Source organism: Grammomys surdaster, unplaced genomic scaffold, assembly GCF_004785775.1.
Source record: "Grammomys surdaster isolate TR1022 unplaced genomic scaffold, NIH_TR_1.0 513, whole genome shotgun sequence".
In the NCBI taxonomy this organism is placed as follows: Eukaryota; Metazoa; Chordata; class Mammalia; order Rodentia; family Muridae; genus Grammomys; species Grammomys surdaster.
Window position 1 is genome coordinate 387,467 of NW_021604932.1, and position 14,977 is coordinate 402,443.

Consider the following 14,977-nt stretch of genomic DNA (forward strand, 5'->3'; position numbering starts at 1 on the left):
CTACTTATGATTTATAACCAAGTTGGAATTTGTTTCATCTTATCTGCCATTTGTCTTATCTTTCTACTGTACTTGATTAATTTAAATTTTCTTTTCTTTTCTTTTTTTTTTTTAGTTCAAAGTACAGGGCAATATGCTGAAATTAACAAATTCACTCTACTACTCCCAGCCATACTCATACATGTAATAAAATCTATTTTTTCAAATGATACTTGCATGATATTAAACATGACTTGTATATTAGTAAGTATTCAATGAACTATACAATCCTTGACCAATTCACTAATTGTATAATTATATATTAACTGTTTACCTTAAGTCGTTGAATTAGTAAGTAATCAATAAAGTCCTGAGGGTTTGTAACATCCAATGATTCTTCATGTTCTTTAATTTTCTCCAAAATATAACTCTTAATATATGCAAAAATTTTTAAAACTATGTTATGACTTCCTGGACAATAATCAAAAAGTATAGGGAATGCATTGCAAACCTGCAAAAAAATGAAAGAATTTAATAAATGAATACAATATAATGAAGTAACTAAAATTTGCTTATAACATAATACATGACTGTTTTCATTGACAGATCAAAATGAACAAAACTTATCTTGGGTGGTTTGTTTACATATATAATAATTCTCCATTATAATAGAGACAAATTTCTATAAAATGAACAAAGACCATAATAAATAATTTCATATTCACATATCTTTTAAATTTAAAGAATGTTCATGTTAGTTACCCGATGGTTCAGATAAACTCTGTTCTACAAGTTTGAATAACCATAGGATATAAGTTCCTAACACTCACACTTTTAAAGTAACTATAAAAGTTTAAATTTGGGGGGGACTTCATATATAAAAAAAAAATCTAGATCTTGAGTTTTATTTCTATCTACCAGGTTCTGATATGCAATGTCTGTTTAGAAGTAGGTGGAGCTTCAAAATATCCCGAAATCAATAGCATACTACACCACTTTATAATTGTGCATGATCACAGAAGCATTTTGCTTGAAGTGTGCATTCAATGCCAATTCAGGCTTGGACATTTCTGTGAGTGTATTTATGGTCCACACAGTATTAAAATGTTTTTATTTTCATTTTGACCTGTCTCCTTGCTAACTATTATCCCAGCTGACCCATCAAACAACTGTCATTATTAAGTTTTCCTTAAAGCTTTCATTGCCATTAATACTCTTTCTTATTTGCTGAGGTATTCTTGTTTAGTAATATGATGAAACTGTGTTTAATTGTTTTAATGCAGGAAAGGAATTAACATTGTAATAGAATGTTTTATATGTGACTATCCATACTTGAATTAGTGAATGGAATGATTTTACAAACAATTCTGTGGAAGTCACTAAGAAAATTCATGGATAGGCAGGTTGCAGTTTTAAGGAATCCTGTCCTTTGCCACTTAGATTTACTGCTTGTATAGGTAAGGGCTTAGAACTCCCAGATATTCTTTGTGTAATGACAGTCAGAATTGTAGTACTGGCCACCTGACTAATTGTTCCCTATTCATTCTAACCTGTGAGAAAGATGATATATGTGTTTTCAGAAGTAAAGACCATGGCTTTACCTGAAACCAGGGATATCTCAATAATTTAGCGCATTCCTTCAATTTTTCTGTCAGGCTAAGTAAATCCTTATCTTCATAATCAAGACGATTCTGGAAAATAATGGAGCACAACACGTTGCAGGGAGCACATACTATGATGAATTGGGGATCACAGGGTGAGCCTAAAAGTTTAAGAAAATTGTTAAATTCTTTAAAAATATACATACATTTGAACTTGTTAATGGGTTAAGGGACTTTAGAAACTGTAAGCAGTAACTTGGTTATGAATACAGTTAACTGCTAGGTACTAATCTGGTGAAGAATCATCATCATCTTGACCTTAAACCTGACTTAGATTTCATTGTTACTACTTAAATAAGACTGTTCATTAACACATACAAGAACTTGATTTAAATGGTATAACATCCTAAAAATTAGCCAATTATTTCAGCATATGTTATTCAGAACTTAAAGTATGAAGAATGTCCTGAATAAAATCTTTATTTTTATAACCATGTAAATGTCTTCCAAATGTGGCCCCAACTAGTGTTCCAAAAGAAACATGCAATAACTATGCAAATACCAGTAGTTCAATGATATACATGGATTTCCTGGAGGTCTCTGTGTTTATTCATAGACCACTCACACTAATAGCTTTTTTGAACTAGGTATAGCATGTTAAGCCACTGGAGTGTTTGTGTGTAAATGTTGTACTTCTGGTTGATAATGGAGAATAGTTTTCAGCATTACACTGTTAAGCTATGTTGCATTCATCTTTTCAAATGGAATCAATGTCACTGTCTTCATCTTTGTTGTCAAATTCCATAGGTTCTACCTTTGGTGTACTGACAGACTTATACCACTGATGTATTTTCATGATCAATTTATTTCCTCTTACAAGAAATTTGTTTCTATACTTACTCCATGTATTTAATAGACTGTTGAAATTTGAAATGAAGCACTTTGACACATTCTTTTATGACATATTTTCTTAGAGATCTTTTCTGACCATTTGATGAAAAAGCTACTCAAAGCTTTGCATCAAGCATCTCCTTCAATATGTGTAAATATATTCTTTCCCTTTTTACTTATTTCTTATGTTTTTGGATTGGAGTTACAATCTCCAGATTTTACTTTTTCTTTTCATTTTTGAAATGAATGTTCAGAATTTATAGTATTATATCTAATATATATTTGCAGTAACAAGCTTTCTAAGAAGTACCTTTTGTTTGCTTCTTTGGATTGACATGTAGATGTGTTACAGTATTCAAAAAAATCAAGCTAGAGAACTAATTTTTGGTTATATTCATTCAACATGTCTTACAACTTATTCATCTCTTGAGATCTATTGACAAATTAGCATTCTTGACATTAAACTGGGCCTGTGCTCCCAGGTCTCAACCAAAATACTGATTGGGATACACTGTAGATCTTTACAATGTCATCCATGTTGACTATAAGTCTCTTGTTTCCATTTCCTATGCTCTCAACCTTGGCAACAAAATGAGGCAAGTTGATTTGAGGGAACAGGTCTGATGGAATATGCTTAATATTGCTCAGGTATTTTCTCTAACTTTTTGGTGTCTTCTCTCTGAAAAGAAGGGGAAATGACTACAAGAATTCTTGGTTCTGGCATGAAAACATTTTGACCACTAAGCCTGTAAGCTCTTTCTTGTATGCTATATTTTCTCACTATAGGTTCCATTCTCACACAAAAAAACCCCCATAATTCCAATGAGATTTGACATAGTCAAGGCTAAAGAGGCACTGAAATTTTGTTAGATTGGTAGGGTTAATGTGCTTGTGTGTGAGTGAGGGACAAGTGGAGGATCAAATTCTTCAATGTCCCTATCTATGTCAGTAGTACCAATCCTGGAAATCTTCAGGGGTCAGGTCTATGATCTATGAGCACATCGGAGATCAAGGTCAGTCTAATCTATAATCTAGTTCCATGAGTGTCAGATCTACTCAGATAAATACTATCTCTAAATCAAAAACACAAAACAATAACAAAAACAAAATAAAAATATAACCAAAATCAAAACAAAACAAAGCAAAAAATCATGATCTATTTGAAAAGTGTAGTTGAAATACTTGGAATAATATACATGTAGTGACATTGTAGAATTTGAAGGAACAAATTAAAAGAACAGAATATGTCACTCTTATGTATGAAGAAAATGTAATGTCAATAACTGCTAAGCATTTCATGATACAGTTATATGAGTAAATGTTATGTGAGTATTTACTTTTTAATATCCATACGAGGTAAAGCAAAGACTATGACAAAACCAATGAATAGTTTTATAGGTTCATCTTTCAAACAATAAATTTTACTATCTAAGAAATATATATTTCATGGTAATATCAATTATGAAAGTGTAATAAAAACAAAATATGGTGGTAACCAAGAATAATGGGAGGAATTGGAAGGAAAAAATTACTATAAGAGTAAGCAAAGCCAAAATGCATAATATACAATTAGAAAAATGTCTTCATAATATCAACTCAGTACCAGTACAATAGGAACAATAGCATTTACTGAAAGGAAAGTAAATATTCAACATGGCCAAACTTCACATTTAACATATTTAAGCAAAACAAAAATTTATGGATATTTTCTATTAACTATCAAGATATTATATTACAAAAATGTTTAAAGTATGTGGATTATATTGATCATGTGATATACTTCACATATAAGACAAATAAATAATCAGCTATTATGCTGGTTAGTTTTACTCAAGTTGACACAAACTCTAGTCAATACAAAGAAGGACCCTCAGTTTAGTAGTAGCTCCATGAAACTAATCTGGGGTCATGTCATTTTACTCTTTGTTCATCACTGATGATGGGGTATGCTAAACACACTATGGTCAATTCCAGTCTTGAGCTTGTGATTCTGGGTTGTAAGAAAAATTCAATGAGAAAGACAAGGGGAACACGCCACTTAGCATCTCTCCCTCATGTTTTCTCATGCAGTTAATGCCTCCAAGTTCCTTCTTTGAGGACCTACACTGGTTTCCAAAATAGTAAGCTCTGTGAACCCACCACCAATTTAGTTTTGTCAGTGTTTTTTTTTCTTTTAACAGAAAGAAAAATAATAGCAATCTATGAGAGCATGATTATTTCTTTTTATTGCTTCCGGTAGTGAAATTTCTGTGAGCAAAGGAACAAAATTGTGATGTTGAGTTGAAGGTGATCTTAAATTATGTATATTCAAACAAAAGTCACATGAGTTAACAAAATTGGACAATTAAATATGTGGAATTCACTGAGATTACTGATGTTATATCAGGAATTTAACAACTTACAGTATACAATTCTATATACAATATGAAGTTCTTTTAAGCAGAGAGGATCAATTGAGAGACTTTGAGATTATTTTTGTTGTGTGCATACCATTAACATGAAAATATGATTGTTTTTCTTTACTGTAGTTTGAAGTAGAGAAATATGTTAAAATGTTCTCATGTATAAAATTTAATAAACAATGTAATACTAACTTTGAACATACTAGGTAAGTATCATCAAGAGTTTTAACAAAGTTGCAGCCATCAATTTTGTAATACAAAATCTGTAATGATAAAAATGTCTTCCAAGATGATACACACATAGTGAAATACTAGAGGCAGTGAAACTGTTTCTAGCTCAGGTAAATAAATCATTTTACTAGTTTGCATTTGTGCATAAATCTTGAATATTTTGTTTTGAAGTGTGTTTTAGTAAAAGTTATTAATCAAAATAATAAATGTTATGCAAGAGGAAATAATGATAACATTTTTAAGTCATGATAAAATCAGAGATACAATAGTCGATCAAAATTATATTATGATCACCTGTGAAATTAAAAAAATCCCTTACACCACTGTTACCAGGAACTAAAACCATGACTATAAAAGGTCACTTAGAAACTTGAATGAAGCAGTGCTAATTATTAATCTTCAAAAAAGAAAAAATATAATAAGAAAACAAATGCTACCTAGTGCGTGTTCCTTCCACTTCTATGGTAAACAGTATCATTGACTGTCATCCTCTTATGATGACATGCAAAAAACAGATGACATTTTTACTTAGGTGAATTTATGACTCCAATAATGCGTTAAAATTAACATGAGACCCATATTCACGACATCTCATTAGAAAACAATCCTAGAATAAAATAGAAAAACTTGACTCATAAATACATGCATAGACCAAGATATAAAAGTCAGAGTCTAACCTGCACTTACCATTGGTTTTCTTTAGTTCTTTCATGAGCCACTGTGCTTCCTCTTGCACTCAGGACTCAATGGTCCTTTTTCCCATATCCAAATTCCTCAGGGTCTTGAGCGTGAATTGCCTTGTGAGTTTCCATACATTTTCACGGCTAAAACCAATGTCTAAAGAAATTAAAACAGCCTTTCTGGCCTGTGTCTTCCACCAGGGCACATTGTCAGCATGACGATGCCTATGAATCGAAAGTCTGAAGGCATTCCAGGAGATGTGTTGCAACCAGGGCAACAGGTAAAGAATCCTCCCAAATAACTACAGCAGCTCAGAACCTCCAGGAGCCCAGCAGACTCTGTCCAGATCCCCTCTGCCCTAACTTCTCCTCTCTTCTGGCTTGCAAATTCAGCCAGAGCAGATCATCAGTTTGTCTGCCCCTATTAAGAACCAACTGTCAGAAGGCATTTTCAGGAGTTCTGCTGAAAATGCCACAGGGCAACAGATGCCACAGTCTGAAGGCCTCCAACGACATCTGGTACAGGTAGGGCTACAAATCTCCCAGGAGGCCTGCAGCAACCCAGAGACATGGGAGGCAGGCCCCAGACTGACACATCCAGGTGAGGTAACACCAGAAATAACAATATGGCGAGAGGCAAACACAGGAACATAAGCAACAAAAGCCAAAATGCTTTGGCAACATCAGAACTTAGTTCTTCCATCACAGCAAACCCTGGGTACCCCAAAACACCTGAAAACCATTATGCTGACTTAAAATCTTACCTCATGAAGATAATAGAATCCTTTAAGGAGGATTTAAATAACTCACTGAAAGAAATACTGGACAACACAGGTAAAAAGGTAGAGGTCTTTAAAGAGGAAACAAATAATTGCGTTAAAGAAATACAGGAAAATATAATCAAGCAGGTGAAGGAATTGAACAAAACAGTATAAAACAGAAAAATGGAAGTAGAAACAATAGAGTAATGTAGGAAACCCTGGAAATAGAAAACATAGGAAAGAGGTCGGGAGCTGTACATGCAAGATCAACAACAGAATATGAGAGATAGAAGAAAGAATCTCAGGCATAGGGGATACCTTAGAAGAAATTGACACATCAGTCAAAGAAAACTCAAAACATAAAATACTCCTAACCCAAAACAACCAGGAAATCCAGGATACAATGTAAAGATGAAATCTAATAACATTAGGAATAGGAGCGAGCAAAGATTCCAGTTCAAAAGATCCAAAAACATCTTCAACAAAATTATAGAGTACTTCTCCAACCTAAAGAAAGAGATGGCCATAAATGTTCAAGAAATCTACAGAACATCAAATAGATTGGATCAGAAAAGATAATCCTTATATCACATAATTATCAAAACACTAAATGTACAGGATAAAGAAAGAATATTGAATGTTGTAAGGGAAAATGGCCAACATATAAAGGTAGACTTATCAGAATTACACCAGACTTCTCAACAGAGATCCTAATAGATAGAAGAAACAAAATAGAAGTCATGCAAACCTTAAGGGAACACAAATGTCATCCCAGGCTCCTATATCCTTTAAGATTCTCAGTTTTTATAGATGGAGAAAACAAAATATTCTATGACAAAACCAAATTTAAACAATATCTATCTACCAATCCTGCCCTACAAAGAATTCTAGAAGCAAAACTCCAACACAAGTAGATTACCTTCAGCATCAAATATAACAGTTACTATCATCAGTCTTTGATACCTTTCAATATCAATGGACTCAATTCCCAATAAAAGTCATAAGCTAACAGACTGAATGCACAAGCAGGATGCATCAGAGTGGAAGTAAACCATGTAGAAACAATGACTGATACAAAGAATCATTAAAACAAACAAACAAAAAACCTGGTTCTTTAAGAAAGTCTACTAGATAGATAAACCCCAAGCTAAACTAACTAAAGGGCCAAATCAGAAATGAAAAGGGAGACAAAAAAAAAAAAGAAAGAAAAGAAATACTGAGCAAATTCAAAGAAATCAAGAGATCCTACCAAAAAGCCTATACTCAACAAAACTTGAAAATGTAGATGCAGAGATGGAAATGACAGAGAAGTAGGCTCAGATACTTTGGTTATCCTGAAAAGTCATTAGAAACAGTGACAATGAGAGTGTTCATGGAAATTTGTTTATTGTCTTTCTAGCTCATTGATTTTTATTTTCTTGCTTGTTCTGTGCTTATTTGCATCTATTGAATTGCTAGTTTTTCAACCTAGAACTGACCTTAATACTTGCACATAATTAAAATGATATAAAAACAAAAAGAAGGAGGGGAAATGGGATAGGGGGGTTTTTAGGGAGGGGAAATGGGGAAAAGGGATAACATCTGAAAAATAAATAAATAAAATATCCAATAAGAAAAGAAAATGTAAATAAAATGGATGGTTTTCTAGAGTGATATCACATAACCAATTTAAATCAAAAGTAGGTAAACTATTGAAACAGTGCCATATCCCTTAAGGAAATAGAAGAAATCATTACAAACCTCCAAACCAGTAACTGACAAGGGCCAGATGGCTTTAGTGCAGAATTCTACCAGTTCTTCAAAGAAGATTAAGACCAACACTTCTAAAGATATTCTACTAAATAGAAACAGAAGAATGATGCCTAATTCATTCATTAAAGCCTCAATTATCATAATATGTAGTAAACCACACAAAGACCCAACAAAGAAAGAGAACTTCAGAACAATTTTGCTTATGAATATCAATGCAAAAATCACTCAATAAAATTATAGAAATCTGAATACAAGGACATATCAAATACATCATTTACGATGTTCAAGTAGGTTTCACTCCATAGATGCAAGGTTGATTTAATATACTAAAATCCATTAATGTCATCCACTATATAAACAAACTCAAAGGAAAATATCACATAATTATCTCAGTAAACATAGAAAAAGCCATTGATAAAATACAACACACCTTCATGTTAAAAGTATTGGAGAGATGAAGAATTCAAGACCCATATCTAAACATAAAGTAATATACAGCAAACCAATAGCAAATATAAAGTTAAGTGGAAAGTTACTTCAAGCAGTCCCACTAAAATCAGACACAAGACAAGGCTGCATTTTCCCCATATCTATTCAATTTAGTACTCAAAGTTGTAGCTAGAGCAGAAAGACAACAAAGAGTGAGCAAAGGAATACAAATTGGCAAAGGAGAAGTAATGGTATCATTATTTGAAAATAATATGATAGTGTACATGAGCCACTTGAAAAATTCAACCAATAAACATTTACACCTGATAAACAACTTTAGTAAATTGGATGAATATAGAATTAACTCAAACAAATCAGTAGCCTTCATTCAACAAATGTTAAACAGTCTGAGAAAGGAAATAAAGAAACAGCATACTTCCCAATAGTCAAAATGTTATAAAATTTCTTGGTGTAACTCTAACCAAACAAGTGAAAGATCTATATGACAGAAACTTCAAGTGTCTAAAGAAAGAATTCTAAGAAATCCTCAGAAAATAGGAAGATCTCCCATTTTCATGGATATGTAGGATTAACATATTAAATTTGCCATTCTGCCAAAGGCAATCTACAGACTCAATGCAATTCCCATCAAAACTCCAACTCAATTCTTCACAAAATTATAAACAGAAATTTACAATTTCATATGGAAAAACAAAAAACAAGGATAGCAAAAACTATTTTTAACAATAAAAGAACTTCTGGGGAACCACCATCCCTTACTTCAAGCTGTGCTACATAGTAACAGTGATTCAAAAGGGCACCATATTGGTAAGAGACATACAGGTCAATAAACTGAATAGAACTGAAGACACAAAAATAAATCCAAGACTTGATCTTTTACAAAGAAGACAAAGATATACAATGGAAAAAAAGAAAACATCTTCAATATATGGTGCTGAGCTATCTGGCAGTCAGTATGTTGAAAAATGAAAATAGACACAGATTTGTCTCCTTGCACAAAGCTCACATCCAAGTGGATTAAGGACCTCAAATTAACAGCAGATACACTGAATCTAATAGATGACAAAGTAGGAAAGAGCCTTAAAGTCATTGGCATGGAAGAGGGGTAGGGTAGGGTAGATTTCCTAAACAGATCCCCAGTGGCTCAGGCTCTAACATCAACAATTAATAAATGAAATCTTATGAAACTGATAATCTTCTATATGGGAAAGGACATATTCAATGGGACAAAGCAGTAATCTAAAGATTGGAAAATGTCTTCACTAACCCCACATCTGATCGAGGGCCAATATCCAAAATATGTAAAGAACTCAAGAAGCTACCCAACAAGTCATCAAACAACCCAATCAAAAATGGATTATAGAACTAAACAGAGAATTCACAGCAGAGGAATCCTGAGTGGCTGAGAAGTACTTAAATATATGTTCAAAGTCATTAGTGATTAGGAAAATGCAAACCAAAATGACCCTGAGACTCCTCCTTAAAGCAATCAGAAAGGTTAATATCAAATCTCAAGTGATAGCACATGTTGGTGAGGATGTAGAGAAAGAGGAGCTCTCCTATATTGCTGAAGGGATTGCAAACTGATACCACCACTCTGGAGATCAATCTGGAATTTCCTCAGAACATTGTAAATAGATCTACCATAAGACCATGCTATACCACTCTTGGGCATATATCTAAAAGATGTCCTACGATACCTTAGGGGCACATGCTCCGCTATGTTCATAGTGGCCTTATTTGTGATATCCAGGAGCTGGAAAAAATCCCAGATATCCCAAAAAGAAAGAAAGGATACAGAATATGTGGTTCATTTACAGAACGGAATACTACTGCATTTCATTCTATTAATAACAAGACATCATGAGTTTTGTAGGCAAATTGATGAAAATAGAAAATACCATCCTGAGCGAGGCAACTCAGGCCCAGAAGGACATGCATATTATGTAGTCACTAATAAGTGGGTGTTGGACAAAAAAGTACAGAATATCTTGGATACAATCCACATTACTCAAAAATGTTAACAAGCTGAAGGTCTCCAGAGAGGATATTTCAGTTCCATTTGAGAGGAAGAAAAAAACAATCACAGGAGGCAGAGGGAAGGTGTGATCTAGTTAGGAGTAAATGGAGGGGTGGGAAAAGTCAAACAGGATCAGTTATATGGAGGACACAGGAGAGAAGCTCTCAGGGCAGCAAATATATAACTTTGAGAGACAGGAGGTAGGGGGACCCTCTAAATGTATCAGAGACCTGGGAGGTGAGAGACTATCCATCTAAGGTTGCTTCCTTTGAGTCCTGATAGTCTCAAAGGAAGCAACCTTAGATGAAATGCTCAATAGTGGGGAGAGGGAACGTATAAAGTACACCTCTAGGAGAAACACATGACTTCAAGTGGAGAGGAGGGTTTATCATCTCATAGTCAAAACTCTGACCCAAAATTCTTCCTGTCTAAAAGACCTGCAAGAACAAATATAGAGATAAGACTGACTGAAACGTGGTCCAGTGACTAGTGTAACTTAAGATCCATCTCAAAGGGAGTCTTCAAAGCCAGATTCTGTTACTGATGTTATGGTGTGCTTACAGACAGGATACTGGCATGACTGTCATCTGAGAGGCTCAACACATAGATGAGAGAGAAATGCAGTTATTTATACCCAACAATTTGACTGAATTCAGGGACCCCTATGGTTGGATTAGAAAAAGACTTGAAGCAGATGTGGAGGAGACTGACCCCATAGGAAGACCAGTAGAGTCAACTATCCTGGACTCTTGAGATCTCTCAGATACTGGGCCACCAACCAGGCAGCATATAGGAGCTGCTCCAAGTCCTTGGACACAAATACTGACAAGGACTGCCAGGATGGTCCTCAGAAGGAGAAGAGGGACCTAATCCCCCGAAAGACTTGTGGCCCTAGGGTTTGCAGAGGCCTGGTAGAGTGCAGGGTGCAGGGGACACTCTCTTGGAGACATGGAAGAGGAATAGGATGAGGAAATGTGGGAGGGCAGACCAGGAGAGTACAACTAAAAAGATTGTAAAAAGATAAAATAGTACAAAAATAGAGAAATTGGAACAGACACTGGAAATTCCAGACATAGAAGAACCGAGAGTTGTCAGCCATAGTGGAGTTCCAACCTGTGACTGAAAAGCAAGCATGATCTCTACTCTCCACCTTTCAGCTCACTCTGGAAACTGCACAGTACACACATAAGCACACACACACACACACACACACACACACACACACACACACACTTACCTCGTCCTTTAGAAATCTTATCAAAAATTGGGATCTTTCCTCTTCCAGAAAACTCTTCCCTATGATCAATGAGGGCTTCTTTCACTGCCTTATAGCCATGCAATACCACACTAAGCTGGGAGCCGAAATACAGAGTGAACACTGGGCCATAGGTTTTAGAAAACTGGAAAGAAATAGCAAACATAAATATTAGTGAAAAAATTTACTGTATTGTACATATAGTCAATCTATTAAGCCTGATAATAGTACTGTGATATGTAGTGGGATATTTTTCCCCACAAGCTGGAAGGAGCTAAGGTGGAAGGAGTAAGGAGAGGAAGGGGAAGAGTAAAAAGAAGAAGAGAAGAAAGAGTAGGAGTAGGGAAGAGAGCACCATAGAGAGAGGGGTACATGGAAGTGGACACGCACCTGTCTCTAGCAGTCAAAGATAGCTAATATATCTAAGTTGGGTATTGGGTTAAACCTTTGAATGTGTGGATATATTGTTATTGAGCATTACCTAATACATAAAGTCTTTGGATAATCTAAGTATTAGAGTCTCCTACCAGGCCCGTGTGCATGGTGGGATAATCTGGACACTGCCCAGCCTTGTAGAGACAGTGTGGAAGATTGGCAGAGCTATCACCCATGCTAGCATCTCATGGGTAGCAGAGGCAGTGTCTCTCGCCACCTGAACCTGGCCAGTGATTGCAGGCCTAAGCTATTCGGGCACATAGTGGCTGATCAAGAAAAGCCAGATTGAATATCGCCGATTTAAATATTTATTGTAACAGTGTTATAATATTTTTATTCAGAAAAACCCAGTTTAAATTTGTATAACTTCTTACATTATGATGGTTATTATATGCCAATGGGCTACAGTACGCCAGATAATCTCCCAAGATGTTGACACACTAAAGCTAGAAAATTATCACACTAAGATATTAACCATATAACACAAAGAAATTGAAGTAAAATATCCACATTTATTTCCAGAGTTCTTATAAAACTAAGGAGACCCCAAATTAACTCTCTGCTTATTCATTATTTGATACTTTCTTTCTTTCTTTTTTTTTTTTTTTTCGAGGCGGGGTTTCTCTGTATAGCCCTGGCTGTTCTGGAACTCACTCTGTAGACCAGGTTGGCCTCAAACTCAGAAATACACCTGCCTCTGCCTCCCAAGTGCTGGGATTAAAGGCATGTGCCACCACTGCTTGGCTCATTTTTTGATACTTGACCAACACTTTCATGGTAACTTCATAATGAAATGGACTTCAACAGTTAGATGAGGGGTGCAGAACAAGCTGGGGAACACTTCCTATTAAAAGCAGAGAGCCTCGTGATAAAGAATAGAAATCTACAACCTTAGATTACCACTAATCTTCAAATTCAATTCTCATCAATTGTTACAAATGTACATAAAGTGGGTACAGAGTACCATAGCATATAGAATCTTAGGGTAGTCCCATTCTCATTAATCAGCATTATAGGCTCAAGTTACAGGCTATAAATGGAATAAAAAGTGATTGGGAAAATGCCACATATGTTACCACATATTGAGTATGGTTTTACTTCCTGTATGAGTTCTTGCACATTGGATTTACTTCAAATCAGACACCAGTAAATTCTTCAGAGTCAAATCCAAGATTTGACTAATGTGAAGTCCAAGAACAATTCATGTCTTAAATTCTGATTCATGGAATAAAATAGTTTTTGCCCTTCATTTTTAGTCAAAATAATAGAAAATGATTGTAAAAAGTAATATTTCAAGAAGACATAGCTTTGTATACTGTATGTGTGTGTGTGTGTGTGTGTTCATGTGCGTGTGCATGTGTGTGTGTGTGTGTGTACACTATGATGTGCTTACAGACAGAATCCTTGCCTGGCTGACTTCTGAGAGTCCCAACAGGCAGAGGATTGTGACAGATGCACATACTTGCACCCAATCACTGGGCTGAAGACAGGGATCCCTTGGGTTGAATTAGGGAAAGTCTGGAAGAAGGCAAGGTGGGTGACCCCATAGTAAAGCTGCAGTCTCAGTTAAAACAGACCCCTGAGATGTCTCAGACACTGGGCCACTAACCAGGCTGCATAGGCGTGCTGGTCTGAGGGCCTCAACACATATGCAGCAAAGGACTGCCTGGCCTCAATATGACAAGAAGCACCTAACACTTGAGACATATGTATTATATCTGTCTCACATATCTATAAAATGATATATTTCAGGTACTTGACTCTGAACCATAGGACATTCCTAATTTTCTGACCAGAATTAGAATCAAAAGTTAGAAGATAAAACTTTACAGTTTTTGACTTTATACTCATTTTCACAGTATTTTTCCAGTAATATAATTTCATTGAAAGTAGCATGACTTATAGATCCCTTTGCAATATACTTGAAAGAATATGGCATACTCACATTGTCTATGGATTGGTGGATGTCATTCACACTGATTTGGAGGAAATTGCCAATAATTGGGAGAGGAGTAGGGCCGGGGGGAGCTTTCCCCTTCCAGAGCTCTGTCTCCACAATGAGAGGAAAAGCAGAAAGGACAGACTGAGCACCAAAACCACAACTGGACCCATGGAGAGTCTTCTTAAGACACAAGTGTGATCAGGCAGTCTAGAGATTCTATAATGCATCCCCAGAATCAACATTTTGTGTTTGGGCAACTTTGTACAATCAGCTAGTCACTGTATAGCTCTCTTGCAAATGGACTTTGTCTCAATGATAAGGCAAAATAAGTACTTTTAACCTCTTCATTTTTGTCGGGTGTCTATAAGAGATTTTGACTTAATTTTGTTTAGTTGTGACAAATATTGCTGATAAATATGATCATTCAAGATTTGAAATATACTCGAGATAATTTTTAAAATATATTTATTAATGCAATTATACTAAAATTCTGTCAGTTTTCTATTTTGTTCTTTATGTAAAACATACAATATTTGCAATTCTTTATTCTCTTTCTAATCCATGGCTCTTCTCTTTGC

General features: G+C 35.1%; 1 protein-coding gene across 1 annotated transcript in view; it reads right to left on the reverse strand.

Moving 5' to 3' along the window:
- Positions 1-14,569, reverse strand: part of LOC114633054 (cytochrome P450 2C13, male-specific-like) — a 42,248-nt gene extending 27,679 nt beyond the window's left edge. The window contains 6 exon segments of the mRNA XM_028781675.1: positions 314-490; positions 1,581-1,741; positions 5,792-5,941; positions 12,005-12,167; positions 14,403-14,485; positions 14,488-14,569. Of these exon segments, the coding sequence (XP_028637508.1) occupies positions 314-490; positions 1,581-1,741; positions 5,792-5,941; positions 12,005-12,167; positions 14,403-14,485; positions 14,488-14,569 (816 nt within the window).
- Positions 14,570-14,977: the final 408 nt, after the last annotated feature.